The sequence below is a fragment of the Mya arenaria genome, chromosome 16 (assembly GCF_026914265.1).
Source record: "Mya arenaria isolate MELC-2E11 chromosome 16, ASM2691426v1".
NCBI lineage: Eukaryota > Metazoa > Mollusca > Bivalvia > Myida > Myidae > Mya > Mya arenaria.
The window spans coordinates 45482652-45503068 of NC_069137.1; the positions used below are offsets into that span (position 1 = coordinate 45482652).

Below are 20417 nucleotides of genomic sequence, written 5' to 3' on the forward strand. Positions count from 1 at the left end.
ACAAACTATAATCGTTTTCTATGCAACATTTTTATCGATATTTGAAGATAATTCCAAACTTATACACTCGGCTAATATCCTTAATATCCATCGTTGTAAAAATGGCAAATATTTAATTATATCATGTTCCTTTGTAACCCGAGTTTGGGATATGATAAACAAGTCGACAAAATGGCTCAGTAATTAGAGCATCGTGATAGTATTCTCGGGGAAGTTCGTTCGGGCCCCGCATGTCGTCACACCTGGTTGTACAGGTAATATGATACATATCATACATTTGTTTTATTTTTCTGAGCTGATACAAGAATGTATCCAAAACCGAGCCACTGGAAAGTAATTTCTACTGTTTACTGGTTTGTTCACGAAACTATACATATGCAAGCAGGTGTCTCAAGAGTATCTAGAACAACACGACCTCTTTCATTAATACGTATTTTAACATGTTTTGATATTTTGATTTGAATCGCACGAATTCAAGCAGGCGAAGTGCGTCAAGTCTGAAATGTTTTACCATCCGTCTAAACAATCTATGAAATAAATGGCCAACATAATAAAACCCATTGATAACTGAGTATAACTCTTTCGTCAAATGCGTTATGAAGGATGAACCAGAAGCCGTCCGTCAAACTGAATGGTAGGGACATGAGCTTCAAGACTAAAGCGTATTTTTGCTATCATATAAAAGAAAGTCCTTATATATGTTGTTCAATTATACATATCGTATAAAATTGTACTAGTTTCCACAATCAGGTCAGACAGAGCACGAACTTAAGATAAGCAGGACTATAATAGTTCTGTAATATAATATTTAATCGGAAAAAGTAAGGCCATGGCTTCTGTCAAAGAGAAAGGTAATTGAGCTTATTTTATTTAAACTATATAAAATACTTTAATGTTATAGAATATCATATAATATAACGTAATATCAATGTGGTATTGACTCGTCGACGGAGTCTTAAAGCTGCACTCTCACAGATTAACCGATTTGACTACTTTTTGATTTTGGTTTTATAATCAGTTAATTGTTACGTTCATGTTTGGAAACCAGTGATACAAGACTGTTGTCAAAAGCTCAGATCGTAGGTTACCGTATTTACTACTTTTGTATGCAAAGAAACCCTCAATTTTCTTAACGCGTAAGTAACGCTTTTAGCCATATAGCATAGCTTATTAAATGTTAATAAAAAACTGCGATCTAATCTTTTGTCAGCAGTCGTGAGAGTGCAGCTTTAAAAACGTATACTTGTTTATGAAAAATGTCAACATTATGTGAGATAGAACTAATTTCCTTGCAGCAATAATACTGTTTTGGGCGGTTTGCTTGCACGTGGACACAGGTTCAGGGTCATGCGTGGACCTGGATGTGACCGGCTGCCGGACCAACCCACAACTCTGTCAAGATCCCCTTCTTGCAGAGGTCACTTGTCCCGTTATGTGTAACAGATGCCGTGAGTATAGTGAACGGTTTTCTAGGCCATTGTGTAATATATTGTTATTAATTGGGTGATTTCATATTGGCCTAGTTAATTCCAAGGTTAGCTGCTGACCGATGACAAATAACTCCGCAAATATGACATCAAGTAAATTATTAGTATTTTCTAACATTTTAATAACTTACCTTAAGTATATATCGAAGCTTAGTAATCCCTTATTCATTCAAGGTGTCTGCTTGTGCTGATTTTGACATGAATCCTTTCAGTGACATTGCACATACTTATGAATAAAGCACAGTACAGTCTTAGGAAGCATGTTTCCTCTATATTATTCCGGAAATCGTTTGCAAAAAGTTCAGAATTATCACCGGCCATTTTGTCGGTTTTCGAAAAGATAATTATCGAAAAATCCACCAACAGGTTGAATACAACTGTAATATCAAACCGTGCAAAGTGGTTGAAATACTTTGTTTTAATGAGGGACACTCTTTTCAAAACAGTCGGTAACACGGAAAACATAATGGCTGTCTTTTAAGATAATTTTCTTCATATTTCTCACATAAGGGCGAGTTTCGACAGCCAATGAAAACGGTCCATTTGTCTAATCCAATATTTAGCGAGTTTAGTAGCCAATCAAAAAGGTAGAAACTCATATTGGCCGACTTTGTTCGATATTGGGCGAGTTTTGGCATACATTGTCGCCAAATTTTTGGTATGAGTGCTACGACTGCCCACGTATCGCGTCTAATACGTAATAGTTCATTAATAAAATCAACACTTTTGAAGTGGAACAAGTTGTGATTCAGTTGGTTGACAATAATAAAGACAATCAGTTCGAATTAATTGAAAACAGCAACTCCATATAAGATTATTTTTTCCAGCAACTGTTCCACAAACGACACCATCTGCATCATCAGGTAAAATACTTTTAACAGTTTTAGAAACAATTTTTGCACCATTAGAAGGCCAATACTTAATTTGAAGGGAATTGCACAAATGAACACACTAGAAAAAAACTAGGTGTAAATAATACTATACGGTTATTGCATTTAAGTGAAGTCGCTATGATTTCTTTTGATCTGCTAATAATCAGAATTGACATCGATCGAGGGCGTAGTTCAAGGTTGTAACACATTCACAAGGTCGATAAATCAACCCATTGTCCGAAATAAAAAAGTTTTAGAAACAACCTTTGTACCATTTTAAGAAGGCTGAAATACTCTTAGACAGATGTACATGCTAGCTTTTGTAACTATTGTATTCGCAAGCGATAACATTTGAATTATTGCATTTAAGTGAACGCGAATCGGACATTATTCCATCCGCTTACTTGACATCGACAGTGGGCCTAAGTCGAGATTCACTATGTCGATTATTCAACACATTGACCAACACTGAAATGCCCGAATTGCTTGTTATCAAATACAATGATATAATGACTGATACAATTAAGTAAGTGTAGACAACGCCCCAATCAAAAACATGACCAAATGATTATATATATACATAGGTGGCAAACTTATCATGAATGAACCGCAAGAGCGATGTAATTGAAATACATTGTACACATGTACTGAGGAATTAGAAAAGTATTCAATATTTCACAATATACATTTAACAATGGTACAATGTAAAAGTCACTGTTAAATTGATACTACTACTACTACTACTACTACTACTACTACTACTACTACTACTACTACTACTAATAATAATAATAATAATAATAATAATAATAATAAAATAATGATAATAATAACAAAAACATTCATTTATTTGCCCACAGACACCGAATTAATTGAATAACGTACACTATAACATAACTTACGGCGCGGCGAAGGAGAGATATAACCCAACGCAATATTTTTCATATTTTTTTTATATAAGTAGTGTTATAACTATGCACATAAGTTACCGCCACCACAGAAAAAAGTATTCATACGCGCTGTCAAAAAAGTAAACAAACATTAGAAACGATGTTTCAAAAGAAATCATGTCGGTGTCAACAAACTCAGCACCACGATGAGCTTAATCCAAACAAACACTTCCAGACAGTGCCAGAAATTACCTTGTCCAGAAATTGAATGCCAACAATGTTCCTGCGAACTAGATTATGCAAACATAGGTACATAAGAACATTGTATCTATAAACAACTATAGCCTAATTAAATCCAAATCAAAACAAAAACATGTACAGCATCCTGTACTTCAGTGAAAATACCCCGTCTACTTCCTCGCAAAATGCTCGATCTATGCAGTTCGCCAGCAACGCTTCAAAGTTGACACACTGTCAGAGTCACTGATTCCTAATGAAATCCAACTTTTTCTGGTGGATTTTACCACATGTGTATAGCTCCAATTCACGGAGGTATTGTCCTTGTGTACATCCATTAAAATGACAAAATTCCATGCTTTAATCGACCAGCTACAAATCGAATTCGCACTATTGAAAGCGACTGTGACGCTGACTCATGTTCTTTTTAAACTTCAATCGCCAAATGTCATGTACACACTCGCGTGATTACTTATGACGTTACGCAGTTATGACCTTGCTTTTATTGTTGATTTGCTTGATTTAAATGGATTGAAATATATGTTTTGTTTGTTTTAAAGTAAAACTTTTGAAAATCAGTTGATAATTGAGACATAGTTTATGCTTTTATTGTTAATAAAATGATTATAGGTCGGGCTATTTTCTTTCCTGCGGATGAATCATCCTAATAACATACAGTGTAAATTCGTCCCACTATGACAAGAGAAGAGTATTGAAGAAACTTCGTCCTATATTTCGACTGTAAATGACTTATGTTATAAATAAATGTTTATTTTGTATCAAATTTATTAAACTCTTCATTTCAAACGATAAAAACTCGGCAGAGCCTCGTTTTCATCGTTTTAAAATGAACTCGTTTAATAAATTCGATACAAGTTAAAACACTCATTTGAGACACTCTATTCACATTGTTGTTATGGACTTTATATCTGTCATAGATAAAAATATTTGCAACGAAATTACTGAGGTGTAGTTTTCAAAAGATGTGTCTTATGTTTATATTTGAAGGTTGTTAATATCTTCTCATTTCTTATGTCATATGGAAAGTGATTCAGTATAACATTGTCCACAACAGATAGAGCAGACCTATTGTCCAAAATATAATGTTAGAATATTCACCACTATTTTTTCGTTATTCTTGTGTAAACACCAAACAGCATACAAGTAGATTATCAATACAATTATTTAAAGGTCGAAAAAGGTAGCCTTAAAAAACACATATCAATGATAAAGTTCAAAAAGAAAATATTAAGCAGATACATTGAGATATATCACCGGACGTGACGTGTTTAATGTAAACTGTACAATTTTTTTTGGGAAACAAGTGGCTTAATTCAAAGCAATCATGCGACTCATTCGTTCCTCTTGTATTTATTCTATTAATGACACCATGATAAATATTAAACTACTAACGGTACCAATGCAGGTGTCACACCATAGATTAAACAATTTCTAATAAATAATTTACTGTTTTTGTTGTGATTTTTACTCGTGAATTAAATACAATCGGCTTATTTGATTGTGGTAATAGAACACACTGCTTCTTCAATACTTAATATCTAAACTTAATTTGTATCAGTTAAACTCATACTTAGCCTGTATAAATATTATTATAATAAACATCTAGTGTCAAAACTTATTTAATACCGGTTGTTCTCATAATTAGCCTATGGAAAATAGCTCGTTAAAAACAACTTCAATATAAAAACGCATGTCCATATTTAATTCTGCTTCTTGCGCGTTTAAGTCTACTTTTGAATTATAGGCTCCCTCGAATGTTACAGTTGTCAGAATATAAAGACACCATCAACATGCAACCAGACCCAGATGTGTAGCTCGGGACAGGTTAGTGAAATGATTACATAAGCACACACGGTTATCATCTGAGCTTGGGAGTAAACGAATAGACGCACGTTTGGATTTTTTTAAAAATACCAAAATTCTAATACTTAATCTCAACAAGATAATGCTGAATTATGTTATGGCTAAAGCACACAAACACTTAACTAATATAAGCGTGTTGAATGAAATATCAAAGTACAAATATTGAAGAAATAATTTGTACTTGCATTTATATAATAAAATACATTTTATGTTTCCAGTCATGCTTTATGGAAACAACAGATACGGTGCATGGTGTTTTATATCACACGGGATGTCTCAGCAACAACGTTAGTACTTTCGTGTATAATTTGTATCATCGACGGGATAAGGTTTTACGGATCAAAACGGTTATGATGACATACTTTAATTGTAGAATATGCGTAATGATAAATAGTGCAAGCAATTACCAATTTACTTGTAATATAAACAATAATGCTACCACGTTCAATTGGACTTATATATACCGATAGATACAAGAAACAATCAATAAAAGACCAGCTCATTTACAAATAAAACCAATTACAAACAAACATATAATTGATAATCACTTGCCAAGACAAATCAAGCTTAGCTGCAAACATAGGGTCGCTAATAATGGCGACATTCTCACTATGACAGTACACAAATTAAAGGCACTTTATCAGGTATTTCCAAATACGTGGTAATAGTTATATACACGTCTGGACATATTGAACGATACGGATATTTAGTGGTCATTTGTTAAATTGAGATAATCCATAACTTAGTATCAAATCATGACTAGCTTGTTGATAAAACGTATCATTTGATGACATCGCAAACAGAAACTCATGGAATTCGTCGATTAAAGGATAGAAACAGTTCATTAAATTTACTTCTACTCAGGTTGACAGACTCGCCATCGTTAATTGTCGCACAACAATTTTGAACTGGTTTCAAGGATTTGTGTATTTTGCACATAACAGATGTGCACACCACCGGGATATGAGCATGGGATCGTCGGTCGCTCCACTGAAAAACGACAACGAACATCCTGCCATGAATGTTGCTTTGGAAATTTATGTAACGATCATTTGTGCACAAGCAGCAAATGTAAGCATTCCCTTAATACGATACACGTGTACATATTGTCCATATGTTCATGTATATAGCATTATAAAGAAGCTAGTATTTAATATCAGCATTCACTACAAGTATAACAGCCTCTTTTATTATTACAAAAAGGTATTACGTGTTCATGTAAATGTAATATAAAGGTTTTACTGTGCATCTGTGTATATATGTAAAAAATCCTTTATTCGCTTCTGTTACATAATTCTTAAGTATAGATTAAGAGACATTACAAAATCCCTTGCATATCATAGTTGAATTAGTGACAAAGAATTTTTTTTTTGTATATTTATACTTCATATTATTTTCAGCCATTGTCCAATAAACCTGAAAAGCTGAAATCATAAATCCAAATAAATGATCACATTCCTTCATTTGCCTTCCAGAACTTGAAAGCCTTCATTAGCGAATATAATCCAAATAGTCACAATTCATGGAAAAGTCATAGGCTTTATCCCATTTTATACTATTAAATTTGAAGCATTTTGAATTATGACATAATTGTGAAAAAAGATAAATACACTTTTTTTATATATTTACTCAACAGATGACTGCAGTGATGTGTTAAGATCGGGTCTTTCGCGCGGGTCGGGTGTTTACAGAATCACGCCCTGGAATATGCACAAGGAAGTGGAGGTTTACTGTGATATGGATACCGAGGGTGGGGGATGGACGGTGAGTATTATGTTATTCATGCTTATTGCTAAGTGGTAGTATTACTTGTGGTGATAAAAACTTTGTTAATTGTAAATGAAAATTATCGATTTTTTATGAAAATATATTAATCATTAAAGTCTGGTTTAAGCATCTTGAGGAAAGTATAAGTACAATACATCTATTGAGACCATGAACCATTTATCTTGATAAAGCTCAAAGCGAATCTGAAATATTTGTGGCTTCACAATCATCATGGTATCATTGGTCTTAATACTTGAGCCGGTATTCACATGATACCTTACCATGCTATCTAAATTGTTCATCATTCAGTATTTTCCTTTATTTATCAAAGCAAGTAATTTCGGGGGCCTTCCTTATCCGATTAAGCGTCATATCAAATCTGATATTAAAAACCATTGTCCTTTAGCCATTTAAAATACAGCCTTCTATTATCTTAAAGGTATTCCAACGACGCTTGGATGGGTCTGTGAACTTCAACAGGAACTTTTCGGACTACGAGCAGGGTTTTGGCTCCTTAGATGGTGAATTTTGGCTGGGTTAGTTTGATTAAGCTTATAGTTTAAATTCTGCAGTTATTAAGCACTGGGAATGATATGGATGAATATTGGGAAAACTTTAGGGTTGAGGTTTTATGATTCATTTAAAGAAGCAATTGACTTTCGTTTAAGCGTACTGTCACATGTAGTAGTGTGTGTCATTTTTATTTTGTGTATGTAAAATATTTGCCTTGCAGCTTTACGTATGATACACGTTGACGGCTTGGCTACTGGGTGTGTCACGTTGATTCTACTGTATCGCAAAAAGCACGCAAACGTTAAATTTTAGAAAATATTGTGGAGTAATATAATAATACAATGAAAGATGTAGGGACAAGCCGTAGTCGAAAATTCAAAAATAAACCCTGTTTATGGTACAAAGCAAGAACCAAGCAACAAACTTTAGCCACAAAGATTAAATACAATTACAAACATCACAAACAAACCATACCCTCATCAATAATGTTTTACCATTAAATGATGGGATTACCGCATTGAAACAGTCATTATAACAATAATTCACTGGAACTGGACTCCACAAGAGGCTTAAACTTGTAAGCATGACCATAAACTCACGCTTCTCCCACTATTATTTATAATTGCTAAATAAAAATATATAAGCCTCATCAGAACACGCATCCTCTTAAAAGCAATGACAAATACGGGAAAAATCCCCCATAAAACCTGATAATTTTAAGTACTTTATGACACATTGCTTTTTTCCAAACGCTTTGCGTTTGACATTATGGTTGGCCCTTTTCCCAGTCAATTGCAAATAACGCAATGTTTGGCGATTCTCTGAGCCTATTTGTATGAAACCATGATTGGTAATTCTCACAGCCCATTACATATTACGCCATGGTTAGCCATTCTCCCAGTCAATTTTATATGACACTATTGTTGGTCATTCTCCAAGTCCATTGTATATGGCACTATGGTTGGCCATAATCCCAGTACATTGTATACGGCACCATGGTTGGCCCTACTCCCAGTTCATTGTATATGGTACCATGGTTGGCCCTACTCCCAGTCCATTGTATATGACACCATGGTTGGCCCTACTCCCAGTCCATTCTATATGGCATCATGGTTGGCCTTACTCCCAGTCAATTGTATATGGTACCATGGTTGGCCCTACTCCCAGTCCATTGTATTATACAACATGATTGTCCCTTAACGGAGTCTTTGTTTACGACGCGTTGATAAGCCCTTTTCTTGGTGCATTGTACATGACACAATGGTCGGCTCTTTTCGAAGTCCATTTAATATTGCGCCATTGTTGGCCCTTCTCCCAATCCATTGTATATGACGGCACGGTTGGCCCTTTTCCGAGTTCCTTGTATATGTCACAATGGTTAGCCCTTCTCTTTGTCGATTGCATCTAACACCATGATTATTTCTACTCCCAGTCCATTGCACGTGGCTTCATGTGTATCCTTTTCTCCAGCACGTTGTATGTAACACCATCATAAGCCCTTCTCTGAGTGCATTGTATATGACACAACGGTTGGCTGTTCTCCCAATTTAGGGAATATGATGCCATGATTAACCATTCTTTAGGTAGTTAATATACGAAACCATGGTTTGCCCTTTTCCGAGTCCATTGTATATGACACTATGATTGGCTCTTTTCCCAGTCCATTGAATATGACCCACCGGTTGGCCCATCATTTAGTCGGCAATTTATTACGCTATGGTCGACTCTTTTCCGAGTCTATTTCATATGACACCATGGTTGGTCCTTTTCCGAGTCTATTGAATATGACACTACGGTTGGCTCTACTCCAAGTTTAGTGTATATAATGCTATTGTTTGCCCTTTTCCGAGTCCATTGAAAATGACAGGATGGTTGGCTCTACTCTCAGTTTAAAGTGTACGATGCAATGGTTTTCCCTTTTCCGAGTCTATTGAATATTACACCACGGTTGGCTCTTCTCCCAGTTTTAGGGTATATGAGGCCATGGTTAACCATTCTTCAAGTACTTAATATACGAAACCATGGTTTGCCCTTTTCCAAGTGCATTGTATATGACACCATGGTTGGCTCTTTTCCCAAACCATTGAATATGTTCCACTGATTGGCCCTTTATTAAGCCTCAATTTATTACGCCATGGTCGACCCTTTTCCGAGTCTATTTCATATGACACCATGGTAAGCCCTTTCAAAAGTTCAATGTTTAAGCCACTGTGGTTGCTTTCTACAAGTTAATAGTATGTCACTGCTGGCTGCCCATTTCCCCATGCATTGTATATGACACCATGGTTGACCTTCTCTCAGTTCGATAAATATGACACGATTGTTGGCTCTCCTAAAAGTACATTTAAAATTGACAGTTAGTGTATGCCATTCCCGTAGTTCATTCCAAATGAAACTAGCTTTTCCTCCTCTTCTAGCTAATTGCACATTATGCCATGGTTGGCACTTTTCAAGTCAAGTGTTTGCCCTACAGCCTTTTCATTGCATATGACATTATGGAAGGACCTTCTCCTAATACATTGCACATGACAACATGACACCATGGATGGTTCTACCCCCGGTCCATTGAATATGACGTCTTGGATAGCCCTTTTCAGAGTATACTATATTTGAAACCGTAGTTGGTCATTCTTCCAGTCAATAACATATCACACCATGGTTGGTACTTTTCCCAGTGCGTTATACATGACACCATGGTTGACCTGACTCCCAGTTGTGTATATGTGTTATCAATCTTTGCCATTTGTTAGTAAATTGTATAAGACATCGTAATTGGACTTTTCCAATCCATTGTATAAGACACCATGGATAGCCCGTCTCCCAGTCCAGTGTGTATTTCCTAGTACAATGCATACGACACTATGTTTTTTTTTATTTTCCTAGTTCATTGTTTGTTCATTTGGCACATTGGTTGGTTAATGTTGTAAGGGTAAATTCTAACGATTAACTTCTAAACTTCTATCGTGTACGCAAACGATAATGTGGTGATCCATTGTGTAATACATTCACTACACATTTGCATACCACCAACCTAAGCATTTTCAATCAGTGATATGTTGTTATTTATTTCTGAAGACTAACTGAAATTAAATAATGCTCATTTCCTAACACATACTTTGAGGTAAAGTTGGACGCGTCATTTTAATAATACTGATTGTTTCCTCATTTCGAAGAAAAGTTGATTCTATGTTTAACTTATTAACCGAATTTTTTTGTCTATTCGAATATATAAGAAGATCATGTACTGTTAGTTGTCAGTATATGGGCGTTATGAAACATCAATATATACTTAATTAACGAGATAACTTTCACACACCCTTTCATCCTTTTTTTTCAATTTCCAGTTAAACATCGAAATTCACACAATTCTCTGACTGAAAGATCATGTATTCATTATTTCCATGTAAAATGCAATGTGCACACAAAGATCTCACTGATAAACGCACATAGTTTGTAATCACAATTGCGGATAGGCTTACTACACTGGCTTTACGAGATGCTCAACGTGTTTGGCAGTAGGCTCTGTATAATGGTCAACAAAACAAAATCTTGATAAGTGAACGAGGAGCGTGAAATACACTAGTCATCAAGTCTAAATTAAATGTATCTTTCTCACAGGTCTTAGTCTTCTTCACTCAATGACAAGCCGGGCTAACATGACATTACGACTGGACATGAGTTTCTCGAACGGAACTACGGGATTTGACGAGTACTCGGGCTTCTATATTTCGCCACCAGAAGGGTACAACGTTAACGTTGACAAGAGGATCAACTCAGCCGGAAGTACGTTTTTTTTGTTTAAGACGCTAGGAGTGCATACAGTTAGGTCGAATACGGTTACATACGATCATAGAAATGATATGGACTTTAATTGGTGGCATACACGCGTTATTCTCTCACCGACATAATTTTATGAAGAATTTGTCACGTGTCGTCAAACAATACATAAAAATATTAACATATATATAAAATGTGTAAGTTAGCGATGATTTGTAATATACTCATAACTCCATTTTCTTGTCTTTGTGCAAAAAATGATGAAAGTCTCAGATATTTATATATAAAATTAAGAGAAAATATCACGTTTCCTCATTAATGAAAAATAAATACTGTATTCAAATAAATATTTATTATAAACAAGATTAACAAAATAACCGTATGTCTTGCAGGAATATTACTAATGAAGCAATTGTTGTTTTGAATTAAAAAGTTCATTCTGATTGATTTGGTATATAACACAATTTACATCATGTGTATACAGGACAAAAGGAGACGAATATAGGTTTACACGTTATTCGTGTATTGGTATACTTAACATTATTTTACATGTTAGGTATAATAAAAAAAACAAATACGTTTTTTAAAGTAAGTTGGTTCATTATGATAAGAACAAATCAATACGTGAAATAGCGGAAACATTTGTATCAATAAATTCATAAATATTTAGCATCTTTAAAATGGTTTATTATAACAGCCTATAAATGATAAATTTCTCTTATTAACAAAAGGTTTCATATCAGAAGAGAATTGGATTTATGGAAATGAGTGTTTTTGTTTAAACAAAGTATCATTGAAAGTAATTCAGATTCAAGACTCAAAACATTTATTCAGTATTTGTAAACAAGCGGGTTCTTCATTACATAATCAAAATGCTAATTCATTTATACATATATACATCGATAACGCAACGAGGTGCACATATGAGACAAGAAAAATGTTATAAAATAACCATTAATAGTCACCATATTAATATAATTAAATATGACACTTGTTTATAAAAAAGTTTTATATTAGCATTGAGGATGCACAAACAAGCGTTAAGTAACGTTTGCATGTACTTTTTCTCAAGCACAGAAACATATCATATTACAAACATGTACATTGTCAACAATTATATTGTATGTTATATTATAAATATAATTTTAAACGTAAGCACTTAACTAAGTAAATTTGGTAACGAAACAATATTAACAATATGAAGACAATTTAATCCTTTAAAAATACATTTGAACAGATTTAGTTGAATAGGATAGTTAGTAAATAAGATAAGGTCATCGTACTAGGTCTATCAAAGTATTTTCGTTTATGTTATGCGTAAATCATTATGAATATTACATATACAAACAAAGTGAAACTCATCTTCAATATCACCACATTTGCGTTTGGTGCACGAGCGTTGATTATAAGCAACTGTAAAATTACCATAAGGCCCAGTTTTAATACGTAACTGGTGAGCCGAAAGTCTTTAATTATTAAGGGAATTCGAGCGTTCGAAAGAAATTTAAAGAGGATTATACGTACACAAAATGGGACTGTTATTAATCGAGTTGTACCAAGATTGTTTAAATATGGCGTTATAAAAAAAACACTAAATTGTGCTATTTCATATCCTCACAGCTAGTCTGGTAAAACTTTACAGTACTTGCTCAATGGGACTTGTCCTTCCGTACAGTCAGCTACAATATCGTTTTTCTAGACATTGGTATCTACCAAGTTCACCATATATTGGCATTGTCAATTTGGTCTGCTTCACGGGTAATAATGATTTATAACACTTTAAATAAACCCTCTCAATCTCTTTATTAATTCCAACACCCCAAAATTCACAGGCATATTTCGAAATTGATGTTACAAATGCATCAAATAATTGACATATCGTTCTTGAGAGGCATGTTTTTAACTTTAAAAGGCCATAGAAAGCTTTTAAGCATATCCCCGTTAGTGTTGATTGGTGCTTTTTTGTGGAGACGGGCAATCCATGGTGTCTTCAGTGGAATGACCCATTATAACCATGTCATTTGCAAATAACATTCGCATAAAAATAATTTCCCCTAAGGTTATAACCGAATTAACATTAACCGATTAAACAAGTTGAACTCCAGAACTTCTAAATATAAATAAAATAATATCGGGGGTATATTCTTCGCTTGCTTTAAGCCTATGGAACAAAGTCAAAAAATGTGTTACTGGTTTTCACAGTGCCTTTTCTCATAATACATATCACGTAAGATTTTTTTTGCCACGTCCACCTAGATTATACAGTTTTAACCATAGGCCATTTCTCTATTTAATGTCCAATTCCTTCCCATTATCTAAAAATGCACAGGCTGTTCGTGGTTTTTCCTTTTGTTATTATGACAGCATTATACAGCAATCCTTAGTATTGCTATGATTATTTCAAAACTGCCCTGCGTGGTCATTCGATGCGGTCGGCATATCCTCATTTAAAGTATATAGTACACATCATTAGTACTATGTCTTATATAATACAAAAATCTAAAAAATTAATACAATGAACATTTTAAGTATTATCTTGTGAACGACACTCAACGGGCGAATTTGGGCAACATTCCGCATCATCAATATACATGTACACTGCGATCACACTCAATAAAAATCCTTCTGCTGCTTCCGTAAGCAGCATTCCAATCGCTTATAAACATTGTTTTACAAACAATTTGATAATGACTAACATCATTTTATACAATATCAAACAAACCATATCTATGAAATTAAATGTCCCTCGACCCATATATATACACCAGCTAGAAAAATACCAGAATCAATATTAAAATATAATTTACTACATTTGAGCCCAAACATCTGTATCCAAATTAATTTCAACAATTACTACGCCTTAAATAGGTAATACAATTAATCTCTAATCTCTCCAGATTTAGAAACATTACAGATTATCTCATTACGTTAAAACAAGGTATAGTTTGTGATAAATAATATTTATGAATACGTTAAATGTGTGTAGAAAAGTAATATGACTCTTAAAATCTGCTTGTAAATCGATACGTTTTTCTTTATCTTATTATCATACTGGTAATTAACATTCGAATTTATAATGATACACTCATATGATTGTGATATAAATGAGATACACCGATATATTTACAGTGTCGGATACCTCTTTATTCTCCGACCACAGTACCCCGTGGGATACAAACCACCGTCCGTTTGCAACATACGACAGGGACGTGAACGACTGTTCTAGAATCTCCGGAGGAGGCTGGTGGTTCAATAGATGCTCGAACAGTAACCTGAATGCCCCGTACAACACTAATGCTTTGTTTTACAATACAATGTACCCAGGAAACCCGAAGACGACAAAAATGATGCTACGATTGAGTTATTAAGATTTGACCGGTGTATTGTATGCATTAAATAAAACAAATATTATTCATTCCGAAGTGTTGCAAAATTACCAACAAATTTTGTTTAAAAGCCAAACCTCACTCGTACAGGCGGTCTTCTTTTTCGAATGTGTTTCAGTAATTATATGTTATTATTAAAATCATAGGAAGACAATTGTTAAAAATACATATTTATTTATTTCACTGAATATTTCATCGCAAAAAAACTGCTTTATTTTAAAACAATGTTTACATCTGATTAAACTAAAAAAAAACATGTGTATGTCCTTTGAGGCTAGTATGTATCAATATGCAATAAACAAACCATTGCATTCATCATTAACATGGAACTTTTAAGTTGCAGTTTAAAACACTTGATTCTTATTTTGTGTTAACATTTGCTAACAGTTAAACAAGCATGAACACATAAAAGTAATCGCTTTTTAACGCACTTGCAATAATTGAATACATAATTTCGATATTTTTTACGTATAATGGCATACACATGGGCAAATATTTGGCAATCAAACCGGTAGCGTAAAGTGGGTACATAAACAGGTAAATTTGGTTAAAAATGTCATTGAGATAAAATAAAATGGCATACACTGCTATTGGTTAAAAATGTCATTGAGATAAAATAAAATGGCATACACTGCTATTGGTTAAAAATGTCATTGAGATAAAATAAAATGGCATACACTGCTATTGGTTAAAAATGTCATTGAGATAAAATAAAATGGCATACACTGCTATTGGTTAAAAATGTCATTGAGATAAAATAAAATGGCATACACTGCTATTGGTTAAAAAGGTCATTAAGACACAATAACATACGGGAACACGCCAGCGCATAAGCCATTTCTAAATTTTCTCAATACCTCAACGTTAACGTTTAAACGCCTTTCTAGCCTAGTCTAACTGCAAGTAAAAACTTAGTTTTCTGAAAGATTATATTGATTTGGCTCGTTTTATGAGGGAACCAATAAGTTTAATATCATGATACAAATATCATGGGAATTGATTCACTGGATACAATGTGATATGTTAGAATCTCTTTAGCGACCATGAAGCATACATAGTGTATAACTCGTACTATGAATGATAATATCCCTTTAATTTGATCATCTGTTAATAGATGTTATATGGAATGTTTGATAACACTTTTATTTCTATTGCATGATTTCCGATTGATATTAGAGATTTTTTTCATTGAATACAAATATGTTTTAGTGTTTAAAAGATTGAAATAACATTATGACAGTGTTAATTGTTTAGAAATTTTAGCCCGCTCATGATCACAAATCGAACTACAACGTTAATCAGACTAAAGTCACGCAGCGCTTACCATTAACAAAAAAGGTACTTAGTATCAATGATGTGAATATAATTTACACCAATTACATTACGGCCTACAGAAAAACAAATATTTTTTTCACGATTAATAGTAATATGAAAACTAGGTGTTGGTATAAAGTGACTTACATATAAAACGAGAAATGAAAATAAGCATTGTGAATATGTGATAACCATGACATATTTGTGTCGTGTACATGCCAATTCTAACTCTCAGACTTTAAGAAATCAGAACGGTTTGAACTTTCTAAACTGGAAGTGGTTCATACATGGTGGTAAATATTGCATGGACATATCTGAACCAATATTTACCCATACAACATTTTTTTTATCAATAACGGCTTAATGGTACAAAAAAGGAGAACAACAGCCTATGTCGGCAACTTGTGCAATACGTGGACCCAGATAATGGCGACATCTCACCTGCCAGAGTACATTGATTGTATTCACAATATACTCAAAAAGGTGGTTAATGGTCACACGAATCAATCCACACATAAACGGACAATCGACGACAAGTTAATTTAGGCAGTTGCGAATATTTTCCGATTAATGCAACATCCTCGGGTCGCGATGCATATTTTGACCAGCCAAACTTCATTTTAACACGTATAATGGCATCAATCACGCAATACATTCCTTAAACGAGCCATAACCTACCGATGTCGATATGGTTGCAATTCGAAACAAAGTCACAGTAATAACGTTTAAGTGTTGTTGTTTGCAAATGTGACTTTGTAATAATACTCGTTTTATAAAGTTAAATTAACACTACTGATCTGTTATGTTTAAAACCGTGTCATGTGACTATAAAAAGGGCAAAAGAAGCAATGCTACAACAAAGCCAACAGACCCAAGTCCAGTCAAACATTCAAACATAACCCTTATCTAGGACACTGACCTGTAAACACAAACGTACACATTCACGAATTCAAACGTCACACACAAATACGATTAACAATAGGAATAACGCCTTGTATTGGTCAATGAAAAAACATATAATATAAAAAGTCATTACAAAATGTGCTTCTGATATAAAATAATACGTCTGCTATGAACATCTTTCCCTGAAAATGAAGGTATGACAACATATGTGAAATAAAGCAACTCATTAAATATAACATATTTTGTGTCCACTCGGTGAAAGCAATCTCCTTACACATATTTTTAAATACTTTCAAAATTATTCAACTCACATGTAATTGTAATACACTCGATTGTTTTGTTTTTTCGAACGTACGATATCAAAGGTATTTCTATCAGTTGTAAACACATATTATATAGCAATATCGAATACAAACTTGAGAAAAGCGAGAAAGCAAGAGCTGAGTAAATAAAACAGGTCCTCTATTGAAACAAAAAAGATGCTGTTTTGTAATTAAATTATGTTGTTGTTTTGGTTGTTTTCTTATAGTTCGTAAACATCTCATCGGCATATGGTATTAATAATTTAAAAAAAAATGAAGGTATTTCCTCGAAGAGGTATATTTTGTTACAAAATTAATTATATGTGTTTAGTGTTTTGTTCATTTACCAAAACAAAACTTCCTGGCAGAAAACAACACAAAATACTGTTTATATAAACCCAAACCAGAACATATTATTTATAATTTCACTTCTTTGAGATAAACAAAATATAACAACTTTGTCGGAAAAACAATCCATAATAATAAAACAAAAAACGAAACTATTCTCTTGCAGGTTTATAAATGACTAAAGTCGTGTTTACCTTGATAATACACTTGCAAACATGTCTTCTGTAGTTTGGCTTCAAAATGATATTATATTGGTTTTGAGACTGATAAATTTTATAATGGCAAATAGGTTTGGAATAACCTTGATACAAATACAGTTTTTTATAGCTTTAAATGGTTGCCCTGTCCTGTATGTTTATGCATTAATTTTTAGGCCTGCTTTGATGATCGTTAAAGTTGATCGAGGAGTTTTTAAGTTAATATTAAGTAGAAAAATGAGTTGTTGTAGCTTTAGGAGAAAACATATAAACTTTATATACAGATATTTATTTTTTATTTTTTCAAAACCTTTTTCATTTGAGTACAAGAGTTTTTAGTACAATATTTGAGCATTTGTGTGAGATAAATTTTGTAAATTGCAATTAATGGTTTCTGATGTTAAAGGTAATATAGATGAACCCGTTATTAAAATATACTTTGCCTCAATGGCATTACACAAGGAGTGTGCATTTGTTCTTCGAAATGTAACCTAGTTTGCTTGTTAGGACATTGTTTAAAGCATTAATTTGGCAACACGTGTTCAACAGGTACTTGACTTCAATAATAAATCTAAGCAAATAAATAGTGTTTCTATGGCAATTTCTCATTGAAGAGGAGGTATGTTTGTACATCTTAATAGCTATTGCAATAGTAAACATATACTGTCAAATGTTTGTTGCAAAGGCTTTATAAAACTGACTAATATGTTCAGCAACAAAGTCCAAAATATTGTATAACGTATGCTTGGCTGTTTGGAATGACTGGGAAATACCATGGTGATTGTTACCTCAATTCATAATCCGGAATAGCGTCTTTCTTTAAAAAATAATATCCTACATTGTTGTCCAGATACAGCAGTCACATTTTTAGCTTTGGAAGATACCAGTTTAACAGTATGCGTATGCATAACACACATATATTGTGTCTTGTTGATATTACTAGTTAATGACAACCCGTTTATTTATATATAAAAAATAAACAATAATTACAATGTATAAAATGTGTTGTAACAACAATTGTTTAACGATTGGGTTAATAGTCAATATGAATAACTGCTTAAACATTATACAGTAATATTATGAACCAAATCGTTATAAAATGCATTGTTGTCGGTTTCAACCTCCTTTCATGTATATCATATCAGACACGTATCCGTGTGATAGAAACTAGGAATAGCTTTATTGCGATCACATCGGAAAGCACGTTCGTTGTCATATTTAAAAAAAATGATTTCAAATCAGGTAGCGTTGCTAAGGTTTCGTATTTGTAACTTTATTCAACATGTAACGTCTCTTAGGCTTCATTTGTGTGTCTTATTTCAGTAGGTAACATTTATTTGGCATTATAATTGTGCCTTAATCAACAGATAATTTCACATTAGTGTCTTTGATCAACTGGTATTGTTTCTTAAGCTATATATTTGTGTCTTTAATCAACAAGCAACGTATCCTAATCTTCACGTACGTTTCTTTTATATCTATGTACTTAATCAATCAGTAACGACTCTTAGGTTTCATACCTGTGTCTTCAACTAACAACTTACATCGATTAGGAGTCACATTATGCTTTAATTAAGATATAACGTCGCTTACACTTAATATGTGTGTCTCAAATCAAGGTAATATTTTCCAGGCTTCATATGTATGCCTTTAATTAGAAGGTAACGTCTTTTAAGCTTTATAGTTTTGCATCTGAGTAATAAGTTACGTTTCCTAGGCTTCCGTCCCGTATGCTCTATATTGATTGCGTACCTTTTCTACGAGACGGCGGGTTTTACAGAGTAAAGAACATTCACTATTATGAATCATTTTGTGTTGTTATGTTGTCATAGGAGTTGAGATGGGGAAATGATTTAATTATCAAGTGGCCTCGTAAACGTGCGACTAGCACAGTTGCACAATACATTTCCCCAAATCTTCCTTGCCGAACAGACGAGAGCATTACAACTACCTTTGGAAAAATAGATGGCTTTCGGATATATATTTGTGTTTAAAAAGTATTGCTAAATACTTTATTAAATCTCCATTTTATAACGTTGTTGTTTTTGCTGTTTGAACGACGTCATGTGATTTTGATAATCATTACAAGATATGCTTTAAATCAATGACAACGACAAGTATAACCAATGCAAGCCATTTCCTAACTCAACTCCTACGACCTCAAAGTTATGTGTTTACCCCTTTTAAATCAATATTTTAAAAACAATATTTATTTAAAAGTTGGATTCTGGAGAATAATATTTATAGGGGGACTTTAAATAAAACTATTTTTAATATTTACAGAAATTATGCAATTAAAGTCTGTGTTCTACAAACGACACTTGTTACAAAATTGATAAATAATGTTTATGAACATAAACATAACAAAATGCGAAAATTAAACATGGATTTATTCATACACCTATGTAGAACAATCATTGGGTCTTGAGAAAGAACATCATTAATTAAATTTAAAAAAAAAATGTTGAGATTCGGTAAACATGCGGAGATTAACATTAAAATTTGATTGGCTTAAATGAGACATACTACTACTACTACTA

The 20417-nt window shown here is 33.3% G+C and overlaps 1 protein-coding gene across 1 annotated transcript; it reads left to right on the plus strand.

The window, feature by feature from the left end:
- Positions 1-778: 778 nt before the first annotated feature.
- LOC128221274 (fibrinogen-like protein A) lies at positions 779-14842 on the plus strand. The gene is made up of 10 exons (XM_052929829.1): positions 779-851; positions 1296-1448; positions 2315-2350; positions 5252-5331; positions 5589-5657; positions 6315-6441; positions 7007-7134; positions 7577-7673; positions 11269-11433; positions 14557-14842. The coding sequence occupies exons 1-10, from the start codon at positions 830-832 to the stop codon at positions 14793-14795; spliced, it is 1116 nt and encodes a 371-aa protein (XP_052785789.1). The 5' UTR covers positions 779-829; the 3' UTR covers positions 14796-14842.
- The last annotated feature ends 5575 nt before the right edge of the window (positions 14843-20417 follow it).

Bases quoted from the DNA above. Each gene is read 5' to 3' on its own strand.
- LOC128221274 (XM_052929829.1), top strand. From the start codon at position 830: ATGGCTTCTGTCAAAGAGAAAG. The intron at 2,351-5,251 runs GTAAAATACTTT...TTTGAATTATAG, and splicing joins GACACCATCTGCATCATCAG to GCTCCCTCGAATGTTACAGT. The intron at 7,674-11,268 runs GTTAGTTTGATT...TCTTTCTCACAG, and splicing joins AGATGGTGAATTTTGGCTGG to GTCTTAGTCTTCTTCACTCA.